Source organism: Schistosoma haematobium, chromosome 1, assembly GCF_000699445.3.
Source record: "Schistosoma haematobium chromosome 1, whole genome shotgun sequence".
NCBI classification, from domain to species: domain Eukaryota; kingdom Metazoa; phylum Platyhelminthes; class Trematoda; order Strigeidida; family Schistosomatidae; genus Schistosoma; species Schistosoma haematobium.
Window position 1 is genome coordinate 85,393,116 of NC_067196.1, and position 16,889 is coordinate 85,410,004.

At 33.8% G+C, this 16,889-nt stretch overlaps 1 protein-coding gene across 1 annotated transcript in view; it reads right to left on the reverse strand.

Moving 5' to 3' along the window:
* Window positions 1-16,889, reverse strand: part of MS3_00002334 (uncharacterized protein) — a 176,906-nt gene that overhangs the window by 54,585 nt on the left and 105,432 nt on the right. Inside the window, exons 8-10 of the mRNA XM_051209902.1 lie at window positions 13,470-13,742; window positions 7,632-7,742; window positions 2,025-2,369 (exon numbers count right to left, since the gene is read on the reverse strand). Of these exons, the coding sequence (XP_051075381.1) occupies window positions 2,025-2,369; window positions 7,632-7,742; window positions 13,470-13,742 (729 nt within the window). The remainder of the gene's footprint in view (window positions 1-2,024; window positions 2,370-7,631; window positions 7,743-13,469; window positions 13,743-16,889) is intronic.

The following is a 16,889-nucleotide window of genomic DNA, read 5'->3' on the forward strand; positions in this document are numbered from 1 at the left end:
TATTTATAAATAATTGTACATTCTTGATGGTGGTTGTAGTAGTTCTGCACATTTCAGCTCCGTACACTAGAACTGACTATCTTGACGTTTGTATTGAGGATTCTGACTTTGATACTGGTTGACAATTGTTTTGAGTTGCATATGTTCTTCAATTGTAGGAATACGGTCATTGCTTTGCAGATCCTCGCCTTTACGTCTGCATCTGAACCTCTTTGTCCATCGATGATACTTCCCGGGTATGCGAAGGATTCTACATCTTTTCAATAATCGATAAGCACCTTTTAATTAGATGAATTCACAAACAGAAATTTTTTAACATCATAGAGGGTCTGTAGAGATCCCTGATATTTATTGATTGAACGATGGGTTGATTTTGCTAGGCAACTACTGTAAATTAGGAATCGATTAGTAGCTGTTTCGTCTTAGTATGAAACTCCTTAGTATTAACCATTAATGGTCCAATCAGAAGTCGAAATTAGAACCTTCTAAATTCAAAGCGAGATCCTAAGCTTTAGACCACTAATCTGGCATTAATCGGTATCGGGTTTTTACCTTTAGTCAATTCACATTATAGTGCACCTTTCTCCTAATGTCACTGTAAAGTAAGTGCCTTACACCTTACATGGCTATACTCAATTGGTCAGACCTTTTTTATTAGAGGTTCAGGAACCACTTTTTGAAGTAAGTCATAAATGAGCACATGATTATGGTCACTTTACGGCATTATTTATTTTATTTAAACACATAAACATGCGGATACATTTATTTCTTAAACATTAACTGGATATATATATAGTTGACTAAAGATTAATTGAAATTTGTTCTTTTTGATAGAGTTTTGTTCTCTGAGCTGGATGATTTGGTCATGGAGCTTTCATCGTTCTTCTGAAGGACATCATCAGCATAACCATCAGGTAGAAGTGAAGTGTTCGGATTTCTCCATATGTGGTTAACAGCTTGTCTTGTAGACCTCGATGTTGATTGATTGTTGTTGACCTTAAACCCGTCATTGTTTACTTCTTCGTTTTGACTGTATCTTCTGTTTGTTTCTTCCTATGTTTGTTCATAATTTTCCAATATTCACCTCAGAGAACAAAACTCCATCAAAATCATCCACTTGAGCTACAAATCTTCTCCATCATCTCAGTTTTTTCTTTCGTCTACATCACTGGAAAAGTTAATAAACTATATCACTTTAGATTAATATATCAAATAGAACTATATTTCACTTCTTAAAATGGCCTAAATTTTAATCTATGACAGAACATCTATTGCTAGTTCTTCGGAATGAAAATATATATCACTTTCGTTGACTAATATCTGTTAAATTTTATTATGAATATAACTTACAATGTTATGTAATAGTTTATCATCAAGTCGTAAATAATCTCATATCTCATTTACAATAATAATTGAATTCTAATTGGATTAGATAATTGATTTGTAACTTCAGTGTTATAAACTTCAGTGTTAGTTGATTCTCTTAAGACCTTAATCAATAAACCATTTGTATAACAACTAAATTTCTTATTTTAGTTAATCGTCAACAGAAATGAATATCAATGGTTAAGATCATGAGTCAGTTGAAGCTAGACCACCATGGAAAACCTCGAAGCACTGGACGGCCGTTTCGTCCCATTGTGTGACTCCTCAGCAGTGCGCATCCACGACCTCCCCCCCTGCGAGATTCGAACCCAGGGCCTACTGGTTTCGCGCGCGAACACTCAACTACTAGACCATTGAGCCTGCATCCAACAGTGTTAATGTCTAACTTCAACGGTCGTCCAGTGCATACGGGTTTTCCATGGTGGTTTAGCTTCAACTGACTCATGATCTTAACCATTGAAATTATTATAATATCCACAAAACCCATCTGATAGAAATGAATATGTGAGAAATATCATTCACCTTATTGAAATTGAAGCTGTTATGTGATTATAGTTAATTCAAGAATATATATCAGGATTATATATAACGAGAATCTTTAGTCATTATGCTTGAAAATTCGTCAAAGAATAACTTACCTTCAAAATGATAATTATTATTTTTAATCTCATTCATTGTAATAAACTGACCATTATGAATCCATTGATTAATATATGGTGAATAGTTTAATTTCTTGTTGTTATATCGTTTTTCCATATGATATTTTGAATTATTAACACGTTTATTAAAATCCCATTTATTCCATTCATCAAGTGTTGGTAACATTGGAAATGGTATTTTATACTTATTCATTATATTACTGTTTTGTAATGTATTATTATTATTATTATTATTATTATTATTATTATTACAATTTAAAGTAACTTGTTTTCCACTTTCAGTAATAATCACTTTTGGATTTAATGAAATGGTTATTGGTGACCCTTAAAATAAAGCAATAATAATAATAGCAATTATAGTAATGATACATTGAAATAATTCTAATGGAGTTTTGTTCTCTGACAGTTCTATTGTACGGAGCTGAAATGTGCAGAACTACTACAACCACCATCAAGAATGTACAACTATTTATAAATAGTTGTCTACGCAAGATACTCAACATCCATTGGCCGGATATCATCAGTAACAGCCTAATGTGGGAGAGAACAAACCAGCTTCCAGATGAACAGGAAATTAGAAAACGACGATTGAAATGGATAGGACATACACAAATTATCAAACTGCATCACGAGGCAATGCTAACTTGGAATCTTGAAGGGAAGTCGAAAATAGGAATGTCAAAAACACATTACGTCGGGAAATAGAAGCAGATATGAAAAGGATGAATAACAAGTGGAAAGAGCTGGAAAGGATTGTTCAGGACAGGGTTGGATGGAGAGTACTGATGGGCGGCCTATGCTCCTTCACGAGGAGTAACAGGCGTAAGTAAGTAAGTTTGTTCCCTGAGGTAGAAGTTTGTGCTGGTTATGTCGTTCAGAAGTACGATGAAAGCTCTACGATCAAGTGATCGAGCTCACAGAACAGAACTCCATCAAAATCATCCACCTGAGCTATAAATCTTCTCCAACATTAAAATAATACTTACATTTTAATAAAAATGAATAATAAAACAGACGTATTCATCCCTGGAGTAATATTTTTTTTGAGATTCTTGTTCATTTACGGAGAGAGAAAACATTAAAAATGACCTTTCAATCAGTGAACAGATAAATTTTATTATTGCTAGTAAATTACATGGTAAACTATTGAACAGTGTTACTGATTAAATTCACCTAATGTTGTTTTGCTTGTATCTTCCCATTGTTGTTTACGACTGTAATTGATCAGTATCCTAGTGGCATATGTGCATACTGTGCATATTATCTTAATTCCTAAGCATTCTAAGTAAACATGAATAGTGGCTTACAGTGGAATTCAAGACGCGTGTTTCGTACAGCACTGCGTTCGAGTCTTGTAGTAGACATCAATTCTGAGATGCAGGTACATCCAGCTGACGAGTCTCAAATAGGACGAAACGCGCCTTCCTGATTCCACTGTTAGCCAGTATTCATCTTTGTTTATAATTTTAGCTTTTAACTGAATAACACCTTTGAATCTCTGATGAAAATGTTCAACCAGTTAAACATTTGTTAAAAACCTAGAATATTTATTGTAACTAGTGTATGGGAACCAAAACTGTGATGACATTTTAAAATGTTATAGTATAAATGAACAAACATAATTTGAAAATACACCATTTAATTTATGTGAAACTAATTTATATAAACGGCCTATGCTTCTTCACGAGGAGTAACAGGCGTTTGTTTCAAATACCATCTCATTATCCACTTAGCTACTGAGTCTGCACGGGATGCATGTATGCCATTAAGGGACTTATCAATTGCAGTCCTAAGCATTAATGGGAAGATTCAAACCAATAATACAATATATGTATGTATAGTTCATGAAGTCATCTAATGCCGAACAAAAAATTACATAACGCATGAAATGATATTTATAAACACAGAATAATGTATATTGCGTAAGCATAAAATAAACCGATAACTACACTTGAATCGTATCAAAAAATAATGACATGTGTACATTAACCGAATTTTGTAATCTGACGTTTAAGGAAATTGTAACCTATGTGATCTCAAAGTCATCCTAGATTAGAAAAGAAGTGGGATTTGTCATTTTGGAACAGAAGACTTCGGTCAGTTCTAATCCACATAGTAACTGCTTCTACTATTTGAAATACTGTAGGTCACGTCGCTTTTTACAACCTGATTTTATGGCTAGTTTGGACCTAATTACTTGCACCTGTTACTCCCAATGGAGCATAGGCCGCCGAACAGCATTCTCCAATACACACCGCCCTTGGACTTCCTTTCCACTTCTATCCAATTGTTGTTCATTTTTCTCATGTCTGTCTCCGTTTCTCGGCGTAATATGTTTATTCGTCTTTTTCTTCTCCTTTGGCCTTGGGGATTCCGCGTGAGAGCTTACCTTGTGACGCAGTTGAGTGTTTTCCTCAATTTGTGACCTATCGACTTCCAGCGCTTCTTCCTGATTTCTTCTTCCACTGGGATCTGGTTTGCTCTCTCCCACAGTAGGTTGTTGCTAATAGTGTCCAGCTATCGGATCCGAAGTAGGTTGCGTAGACAGCTGTTAATAAACACTTGTATCTTCTGGGTGATAGCTTTTATAGTTCTCCACGTTTCTGCCCCATGTAGCAGAACTGTCTTGACATTTGTATTGAAAATTTTGACTTTTGCTGTTGGTTGACAGATATTCTTTGATTGTAGATATACTGCTCTTGCTTTACCGATTCGCGCCTTCACATCTGCATCAGATCCACCGTGCTAATCAATGTTGCCCTCCAGATATGTTAAGGTTTTCGCATCCTCCAAACTTCTTCGTGAAGTGTGATTTGATTGGTGTATGCTGTGTTGTATCGGAGAATCTTGCTTTACCGTTTGTGTATGTTTAGACCTACTACTGCTGAGGCTTTTGCTACACCAGTCCTCTTCTTCTGCATTTATTACTGTGTGTGAGATAGAAGAGCCAAATCATCTGCGAAGACTAGATCATCTAGTTCAAACTAGCTAAGCTAAATTAAAACCATTCAGATTTTAATTGCACACTATTATTTTAAATGATGGGAAATGATTTCAAATAGATCTTCATATTCAGTGTATATTTGTTTGTATGTGTGTAGGTATTATAGTGAACAAAACACCAGTGGGGACAATCTAATGTATTTGACATTCAATTACAGAGCATCTTAATAAAATCTGAGAACCATATAGTAAATCGTTAATTTGCGAAATGTCAGTTCATCATATCAAACTTGACTGTTCCTGTTGCAAACATCAATCTATTGTCTCAGATTTCATTGTTCATGCAGTTTCATACCAATTTCGTTCCGTTCCAGTTCTTTCCTCATTTATCTTCTACTGAAATACATTCTATGCCTGACCACCGTTATGTACTACTTATGTGGATATAAGTAAGCCACACTACAGTATGTGTCAAACAAAACTAGATTCAAAAGATTTATTTATAAATAATCTAATTTTTTTAAATGTATTATTTAATTACATTTTTGTTATCACTTTAGATAGTATAATGTTCATTAAATGTGGGAACTACAATTTTCGATACATTTCCTCTATTTATATTGTTGGTGGTCTAAATGAATCAAAACATTATACATAGTGTCATACGTTATCCTATAAGTTATTATTTGAAATCAGTAATAGCAATGAGATTTATCAACAAATGTCTTTAGTAACCATGTATTTTGTAGTGTAATCATGACAAATGATTATCTTTACTATTCATTAGATCTTTCAGTTCAATTAACTTTATTCACTTAAAATAGTTACAAATTGAATAATTAGATTACATTTTAATTTTAGTTACCATGAATGATAATTATCACTAATTCAGGTCATAAATCGATTGATGTCAGACCACTATTGGAAACCTAGAAGCACTAGACGGCTACTTTGTCCTGTTGTGGGACTCCTCAGCAGTAAGCATCCACGGTCTTGTTCGCGGGATTCGAAACCATGGTTTTCGGTCAGGCACACAAACCCTTAACATCTAAACCACTGAGTTGGCATTCAACGGCATAAATGTCTAACTTCAAATAATTCATGAAATCGCGCAATCATCTCCTATTGTATTCAGTTAGATACCTGTCTCTACCCAACACGGATAAGCTCCATCAATCACGGTGATGTCAGATTTCGTGGTGGACAATCTTATAATCATCACTTGTAGTGATTATACAAGTTTGAATGAATTTTCAAAAATGATGTTCATTTGCCCCATCCATTATTCAACTGAAATGTAATTAAATGTCCAATAGAAATCAATGAATACAACTACTCCTAAACTTTGTATATCACTACAGATTAATATTATTATTACTTTCGTCAATGAATATCAACTGAATAAAGCATCTCTTAGTATACTCTCCTCATCATTCAGCATAGTGATATTTGTTTATTAATTGTTCAAATATGAAGTTAACAGAATGTTATGATTTATTTAAGTTGGTTGGATTTATGATGGTAACCTTTAAGAGATAAGTATCATTAGCACCGTTTTAGTTGATCATTTGAAATAAAGTAAATATTGCGTAAGTTTTTAATAATATTATTATTATTATTATTAATAATCTATTTATAGCATCTCAATAGGTATAAAATTAAACTTTTGTTACTTTTCGTGATGCAGTTTCATGATTCCCATGATGTATATCCCACCCGTTTACATCGTCTTTGTGTGACTTCCTCTACAAATCGAAACTGGTTAGTTCTCGCCCACAGTACGCTGTTGTTGATAGTATTCGTCCAACTGACACTGAGTACCTTAAACAGACAATTGTTTATAAATACTTGTACGATTTTAACGATGGTTGTAGTAGCTCTCGAAGTTTCAGCTCCGTACAGTAGAACTGTTTTGACGTTCGTACTAAAGATTTATACTTTATATACATATAACTTATAACAAGAGGGGAACTAAAACGTTGCTAAAGTTATGCGATAACAGCATTTCCTACGGAAACATTTGTCAGTTTTATAATATCTACGCAGTTTTCAAAGAAAGAATTGACCGATACAATCATTCGTTGTTTAATAATTATCGTATATATTATTACACCATACTGTGTTTTTCAAGATATGATGATCATATGATAATTATTCTCTACTACATATAGATATTCGGTGAAATTGTGTTGCGTGCTACTTATATTGATGTAAGTAGTATATGACGCGAGTCACAAAACGTTATGTCTGGCAGCAGAATATGGGAGAAGATCAAGAAAGAAAGAGCGAGAACACAATGCAGTTTGTAAGAAAACGCATGAACAATGAAATGTGAGACAATGGATTGTTGATTGCAACCGGAACAGTCCAACTTGATATAATACATTGTTATTTTGCAAATTAACGATTTACTATATGGTTTTTCTATTTTACCAAGTAACGCTGTAATTTTTGGTTGAGTTCAGTTTAGTCGTCCTCACTTTTTTGCTATTTCAATACAAAATCATTTGGACATTTTCCGTATTCAAATGTAAATAAATTTACTGGAAGATTAAATTTTATTACAGCATCAGTTATCAAATCATATAAGCTTAAAGTAAGTAAATAGTAGAGATTACGTGGAAAGATTGAATGTTGACTTACTTTTTACTATAATACGAAAAGATTTTCCAATAAGCTTCGAATGAGAATTATCCACTGAACAAGTGTAAATACCTTGATTTTCCAGTCTAGCGTATTTAATGATTAATACACCTAAAATAAGATTAAAAAAGACGGAAATGGTTTGTATAGTTTTCTGAAAATGTAACGGACAGTAATTATATTGTACTCAATCAGGCGTTATATCCTATTTAGAACGCTGCAAAAGTTATACACAACTGAAGTTATATAAGTTTGCATCAGCAAAGTAAGAAAGGGAAGTAAAGAACTACAAAGTTTACTAGTTACATTGGTAGTTAAAAATTAACTATGGTGAATAGAGTTTGACAAAATAGAGAAATCAACGTACAAATTACATACAATACAAGGCTGAAAGTGCTGAAAAAGGATTAAAAAAACTTGAATGAGATAGTTGTTAGGCTATTTCATTTAATATTATCAAACAGAGGTAAAGAAAAAAAACGAGCTGATACATCCGGAACTTAAAATTCTCATCTCTCCATATGGCTCAGTATAAAAATCATTCACTTCGTAAACTGATGCTGAATCTTGACTACGCTAAGATGAATCTTCATTCAGACAACCCATGTATTTTTCCATCTACCATAAGTTGAGGAACGGGTAGTTATTTTTACATTTCTCACCTGCTTCAGCAGTAAAATGTGATGACCATATCATCAAATTCATTGGGCTATGCAATACCTTACGTTTTTGCATATTGTAAATCAAAAATTCCTATCAATTATGACTCATATGAAATTAAATGATAAATAAGTTGATTTCAGTAGATTCACGGTGTTCCACGGCTATCATCCATTTGCATTTTCTTGTCGATTGTCTACTGCAAACTATTAATTTTAAGTGTTCGCTTTATACCGATCACATTTTCGTAGTCACATATGAACGCGTATATGCAATGAACTTTGTTAATGAGGACGTAATCAGATTTTGGAAGGATCAGAAGAATAAAACTTTGAATTGATCATGGTTGTTTATCTGACAATTATGAGAATATAAAAAAACTTTTTCAAGTTATAACTATTCTGACTTAAACGTTCAACAGGTGTTTACGAGTAGATTTCTTCATGAACAGACATTAACTACATTCCGTTGACCAAGATATATCTTCATTAAGAAACCTGATGGCTCTAGATCAAGTAAAATGAAGTCACCGCTATACACTACTGATGAGTTCATAATTACCCAATTTACCCATTTCAACTTTTGTTGTTTTCTAGTTTCGCACCTAACCCAAACGACAATCCACAAGTATCTTACTGCCAGAATCATTCCTTAGGTTCTTATTTGTAGTAGTGACTGGTGGAGTTTAAATATATCGGTAGTGAGACAACTATCATAAATAGGTTTGAATTATAGTCTTTTAATATTAATATTCGTACGAAGCAAAACAATTGGATAGCTTGATTCTAAATCAGTAATATGCAGATTTCAGGTTCCCTACCCTCCATCCCTTAGCCCGAAGGTGTTGTGATCGATCCATAAGAGTGCTGTAGATTTACACCACTGAAGAATATCATGGTAAGAGTAAACACATATTTTATGCTCTTTGATTCTGAATAGTAATACAACCGATTTCAACCTATAAATGATATAATCTATCGACATTTTATTCATAATACAAAAAAAACTGCCTATACAAATCAATAATTTAACTACTTTTCAGTATATTGCTCGGAATCTAATATCCTATTTTTTTGTTTGGAAATAATTCTGAAGTTAGACATTAACATTGTTGGATGCTGGCTCAGTGGTCTAGTTGGTTAAGCGCCTGGCGTGAGACTGATAGGTCCCGTGTTCGAACCTCACAGGGGACGAGGTCGTGGATGCGCACTGCTGAGGAGTCCCATACTAAGACGAAACGGCTGTCCAGTGCTTCCAGGTTTTCCATGGTGGTCTAGCTTCAATTGACTCATGATCTCAACTGTTGAAAATAATTTTCTCTTTTTTTCATTAATGACATCAATAACACTATAATGGAATGTAATTAAATTATGGTAGATATACAACTCTAAGTCTATTTAGTTTTTTTTTCGTGTAAATATTTCAATCATGCCAATGTCTATTTACAATGACGTAACTCTTGCATATATACTGTAATGTTTATTTTCATTTGTCTAAATAACTTGATATAATTTATTGGCTGTTGTTATGTATATTTTACTGGATATTTAAGTGAACAATTTATGAATACTATCTTATCAAGAATATCGTCGAGTTCATTGACAAGTGTACATAGAGAAATGAAGCGATTTGTTGAAAAATGAGAATCTAGCATCTTTCATATACATAGTTCTCTTTAATCATTTTGTAAAGAGAAAGAACAAATATTCTAGTACAGTAATATGAATTCATTTTATTTCGTTTGGTTCTTATCAGCTGATTACAACCTGTGTGATATGTTTGAATGCTATTACGAGTTCACCTTACTTGATAAACGGAACAAAGGTCATAGATACAGTGACATGATAGGCTATTCTAATCAGTTGTCCCCAGCCCTGTTAGCTAGGTCAAGAAGTCTTGATGAGGCTTAGAGAATGTATTCTACAAGCACCCATAAAATACGAGGTCACTAAGCACAGAAATCAAGCTTATTTATACAATGATAAAAACGTCCATGGGAGAGCCACAAAATAGTATACGAAAAAAATCCGTCAACCAATGACAGTCAAAGATTTCTGAGTGGAAAATGTAAGCTATAGGTCAACTAAGCGTCTATTGGCTTAAAAACATAAAATTCAAGATTTCAGAATAAAATTACAAAATTACGACCTTTTCCAAGTGAGTTCTGAGGATCTAACGTCCTCAACACTGTGATATTTGAAATCATAATTACATAATGGGTTTAAATTATTTCCATGAAAGTGTTTAGTCGGAAGTTATATTGAAGACATATTCGTATAGTATGACAAGGATGTAAATAAATTGAATAGATTGAATATTGTAAATATATACCTTATGTGAAAGAACATTCTATAATATTGATTTTGACAACAGTTCGAAGGGCTAGAAACAAGTGATTACATAATGAGTAAACATTGATAGGAATAAAATGAATAGAGCTTGTTTGATAAAATAAGACATCTAATATGGAAGATAGTTGAATTAAAACTCATTAATGTAATAAATGCAAGAAAGAGTTTAGTGAAAAAAAAGTTTATTTTGCTAGAGACTGATATCTAATCGGCTTTCATTTATGTTTCGTTTAAGTTTTAAATGACCTAACGTCTCATTGTCAGTTTGATTATACTTCTAGAACATCATGCTCATTTTATTGCACTTTTTAACAGAAATTTAGGTCATATTCATCATATATTGATCTCATGTAAAGTATCATTGAAGATTAGAAAACTTGAGGTAGATATTTCTTCTTAGTACATGACTCTATAGTGATGTAAATGAGCTATTAAATCAGTAATTGAATTCAGGACCTTGAGGTCTCATGAAGAAAATTCAATCATTTTAACTACTGGGTTAGTTTTCAGTCATGAAATTTCATTCAATTTACGATATATCACGGTAATTATCTATTTGAGTGCTGACAACCGTTTTGTTCCATAGAAGTGCTAGAACTTGTAGTGTCGGTTATTATGTTAAGCCCATATACCTTATTCTAGATTTCGGACAGCCCATTCTCTTCATTTTACTTGAGTCACATTCTGACCTTGTTGATTACTCGCTTATCAATTCTTGACTGTTTTTATATGAGCGCGTAGGTGTGTGTACATTTCTTATCCCATTACTCATCACATATCTGTAACTTACTTTTGTGTAACTATAATTATTGATTAACGCTTGATTAAATGGGAGTTGGCTTACCAGCCATCTCCACTCTGCGTCGTTTTGCTTCGTTCTATTCCATTCGCTTTATATACAAAATATATGTATTCACAAGTCCATTCTCGTTATTCGACTTATTCAATTCCGTTATTGACTGACGCGATTTAAGTCGATAAATATATACGAGGATAGGCGATATATATTTCAACAACAATCATTATTACATTCGCCTTGGAGTCAGATCTCGGGCCACTAAAGTGGAGAACCCTTTCGACGACATCGTTCGATCTAAATGAGGACAAAACTAAATAATGGGGGCCTCCACGAACTATACAATTCATAAATATATTTTTTTTCTATTGTCGATAACTATTTCATAATAAAAAAGTAATGTTTTGAGATTTATAATTTCTCTAAATATCATTCTGAAGTATTAACACTGAGAATATGAGTTGACTAAACTTTCTATACTCAAATGTTTGTACTTTTAAGTGAAGGGGACTAAAAACTGAGTAGTAATTTTCGTTCTGCTACTTTTAGATATCTTACAATTCAGCTTTTAATCCCACTTTTGTAACATAAATCCATTTTTAATGTGATATACAATCCAGTTCAGTAATCTCATAAAGCAATCATTATAACATCGGTTTGGTCGCATTGGATTAATTGAGGTGTAAATATTAAAATAATAGTGATCATGGAGTATAAAGTTCATTATAAGATGATTGATAAAATGTGTTTATCATTGGAAATCGTTTAGCTACTGACATGTATTATAAGAGTAAGGAAAGAAGATAGAACTTCTCATGTAAGCTTATATGAATAGAGAAAAAATAATTATATGAGTAAACATTACAGTATTTACTATGATTTACAATGTGATTAGTGGAAATACATGTAAATTACAAGGTCCACGATAATACTGTGGTGTAGAAGGTCACAATAAAAATGATTATCGTGACAAATTTAGTATATCATCGCTGAATAGTGAATTCTTCTCCTGTGGCACTAACTGACTCAAAAATTATTTAGATTATCAGTTTCTATGTTGTATCAAATATACAAGCGTAATTGGTTCCAACTAACTAGAAATTAAGACAGTCAATTATAGTGAGCTCTTCGAATAAATTAAATTTAATTATGGATGATACATTCTGGAGCCCATGTGCACAATTGGATTGGAATCAGGGATTTCCAACTCATTTAAGTTAATACTCTATATCCACCAACCCGGTTGAAGCGCCGGATATTGGCTTTCTGTCCTCTCAATTTCGCAACCAACACCCCTGCCACAAGAAAGGCAGTGGGTATGACTTCCTTGACAGTGGTTATATGCACGTGCCCATGTGATAGCATTTCGAGATGGAGAGTTGATTCTCCCCACTCTCAGCCGTACCAAGGTATTTGGTGGCTGATTTGTGTAATAAATTACAACCAATGGAATTCATTGTTCTTAAAATGATCCCATCATATGGAACTCAAAACAACTTTCAGTCCATATCAAAGTCAGAATCCTCAATACGAACCTCAAGTCAGTTCTACTGTACGGAGCTAAAACTTAGAAAACTACTACAGTCATCATCAAGAATGTACAAGTATTTATAAATAGTTGCCTACGAATGATACTCAGTATCCGTTGACCAGATACCATCAGCAACAGCCTTCTCTGGGAAAGAACAAAACAGTTTCCAGATGAATAGGAAATTAGAAAACGACGATGGAAATGGATAGGACATACATTACACAGATTATCGAACTGCATCACGAGGCAAGCCCTAACTTGCGATTCTGAAGGGAAGGGGGAAAGAGGTATGTCATATAACACATTACATCGGGATATAGAATCAGATATGAAAAGGATGAATAACAACTGTAAGGAGCTGGAAAGGATTGTCCAGGACAGGGTTGGATGGAGAATGCTGGTGAGAGGTCTATTCTCCTTCACGAGGAGTAACAGGCATCAGTAACTACACCATACATAAAAAAAAAACAAAAAAACGTAATTACAATCAATAGATTTACCAAATTTTTGATTAATTTCAATATTTTCCATAAATCCATCATAATACCAACGTGTTGAAACAACTGGGGCACTTTCAAATATACAAAATAATGTTAAATTTGTATTTTCATTAATGTTGATTTCTTTAATTGTATTCAATGTATTATTATTATTATTATTATTGTGAATAGTTAAAGTATTTGAATTGATTTCATTATTTGTATTATATAAATAAGATAAATCAGGATCATCTGATGAAAATTTTAAATGGGTCCAAATTTTTTCATTTGGTTCTATGAAAATTTGAAAGGAAAAAGAAAAAAGAAAAAAAAGAAAATTAAATGACAAAAATATCGATTGCTGGCTCAGTGGTCTAGTGGTTAAGTGCTCACTCGCGAAACCTGTAGGTCCTGAGTTCGAAATTCGCAGGGGGTGAGGTCATGGATGCGCACTGCTGAGGAGTCCCACAATAGGACGAAACGGTCGTCCAGCGCTTCCAGGTTTTCCATGGTGGTCTAGCTTCAACTGACTCATGATCTTAACCATTGAAAAAATTTTTGTTTGTTTTTTTGGAAATTTTATGATGATAAATAGATATCGCAGATTGAAATCATGAGTCAGTTGAAGCTAGACCACCATTGAAAACCTGGAAGCACTGGACAGCCGTTTCGTCCTAGTATGGGACTCCTCAGCAGTGTGCATCCACGATCCCGCACCACGCGGGGCTCGAACCTAGGACCTACTGGCTTCGCGTGCGAGCACTTAACCATCAGACCACTGAGCCGGCATCCGACGGTGTTAATGTCTAACTTCAACCAATCCACGAAGTTGCGCCACCATATACCATTGTCTTCAGTGAGCTGATATCTCACAACAGACCTGGTTGTACTCCACTGGTAATGGCTGTCCAGTGCTTCCAGGTTTTCAATGGTGGTCTAGCTTCAACTGACTCATGATTTCAATCTGTGAAAATTTCTAAAAAATCTCCACAAACCCCTTCTGAAAATAGATATCAATTGAAGTTGTTCATTTAATGTATAGTATGCTAATAAGAGACTGATCAATTGTAGTCGTAAAGAACAATGGGAAGTTTCAAGTAAATAATACTAAGTGAATTTAAACTTAACTTCTCATTACTTAAAGAAGTTGATATCAGGGTACAGTAGCTAAATGGACAACGCAATGGCATTTGAAGTGAACGGTACTAGGTTGGAGTGTCAGAGTGAACATTAACTCTGAGATGCAGGTACATTCAGATAACAAGTCTCAAATTGGACGAAACGCGCGTCCTGGATTTCACAGCTAGACACTATTCATCTTTGTTTAGAATGCTTGTGAAGTAAGGTAATATCAAGGCAATCCGTACAGTATGCACATATGCCAATTAGAGACTGATCAATTGTAGTCACGAACATCAATGGGAATATTCAAGTAAACAAAACCAAGTGAATTTAAACTTCACCTCATTGTACAAGCAAGTGGCTATCAGGACTCAGTAGGTAAGTGGAAAATGCGATGGCGTTTGAAGTGAATGAACATTAACTCTGAGATGCAGTTACATTCAACTGATGAGTCTTAAATAGGACGAAACGCGCATCTTAGATTTCACTGCTACCCATTATCTATCATTTCTGATTTTTTGTTCCGAAATAGTAATAAAAAAGAGAAAAGTATATCGATTTAATCAACCAAAATATTTGAAATGAGTTAACCGAAAAATATAAATGTTATTTTAATATTAAATTGTACTTTAAAAACAAATAAAACTAGACAAGCATGACATTGATCACCACCCAGTGATCAATCAATTGTGAAAACTAGTTTGCATTTATCATCCCATGGATGTTTACAATTGAGATTGATCAGTCTCTTGTTGACATATGTGCATTCTATGCGGACTGCTTCGATATTGCCTAAAGTCATAAGCTTTATAAGCAATACAACTAGTTATCTGAAGATTGGTTCCCTTGTTTTCGGTTAGTGATGTTGATAGAGCTATTTTTTTTTGTTTTGATTTGAACGTGAAATAACAGTATGGTATCAGTATTATTCAAGGCAGTTGGTAGTTATTATCACAAAAACTATAGGAGTTATTCATTTAGACAGCTATTTACTAAACAATGAATTGTCTTTGTTTTTATTCAACCCAAAGGTTTAGTTAACAACATTTTTGGTCATTATTATGTCTTCAGTTAAATTGCTTAAATCGGCTTCGATGAATGTACTTGGGTTTAAAAAACAATAAAAGATACGTATTAACGTAATCAGATAATTAACATCAAACTGATTGAAGTAACGAAGTAAATTATCAATTATTAATCTCTTTCTGTGAATATAACAATTTAGAAATTATGAATTGGTGTTTTTTAGATTATTAAATTGTTGGAAGTAGGAAGATCAAGATGTTTAATCGAAGTCCTCGACTGCTCTTTTGAGTTCTAACGAAAGACCAAGTTCTCACGATCAGACTTAGTCAAATCGTCGTAATCTATGCTTACAAACATTGAGTAACTTGGTTTAATGCAAGTGTCAGTAGTGCGGTTACATGTTCTAAGTTATCTTGGGCTTCGTGTGATTTAAAACCTCTCAATCTATGATCACATTCATTTTCTTCTATATTGTATTTTTCATCCTTAAATTTCAATTTCAGCTGGTGTTATTTCTTACGTTTCTTCTCATTTCGCCAACATTTCAGTTGTTCCGTTTGTCAGACAAGGTTTCTTACTCTCCTCTTTTCTATTTGCTTTGGTGGATTATGAAGACCTCCATATTTGATGGGAAGCATGGAACATGAATGACAGCTTTCATGCAACTAGACGACTTGAACTTCACAGATGACCTGGCCCTTTTATCTCATATACATTAGTACGGCAGAAACCTCTGCATCAGTGGACCTCAACATGCACAAGGGAAAAAGCAAGGTCCTCAAATACAACACACAGAACACCAACCCAATCACACTTGATGGATAAGCTCTGGAATAGGTGGAACTTTCCACGTGCCTGGGAAGCATCATCGATGAACTGAGAGGATCTGATGCAGACATGGAGGCAGGGATCGGAAAAGTAAAAGTAGCATTTCTACAATTGAAAAAAATCTTCAACTCAAAACATCTGTATGCAAGACAGCATCAAATTCAAAATCTTCAATACAAACGTCAAAACAGTTCTACTGTACGGAGCTGAAACTTCGAGAACTACTACAACCATCGTTAAAATCGTAGAAGTATTTATAAATAATTGTCTACTTAAGGTACTTAGTGTCCGTTGATCGAATAACAACAGCATCAGCCTACTGTGGGAGAGAACTATCCAGCTTCCAATTGAAGAGGAAGTCACAAAAAGACGATGTAAACGGATGGGATGTACATTAAGGAAATCATGATACTGCATCACAAGGCAAGCGCTAACATGGAATCCTGAAAGTAAACAGAAAAGTGG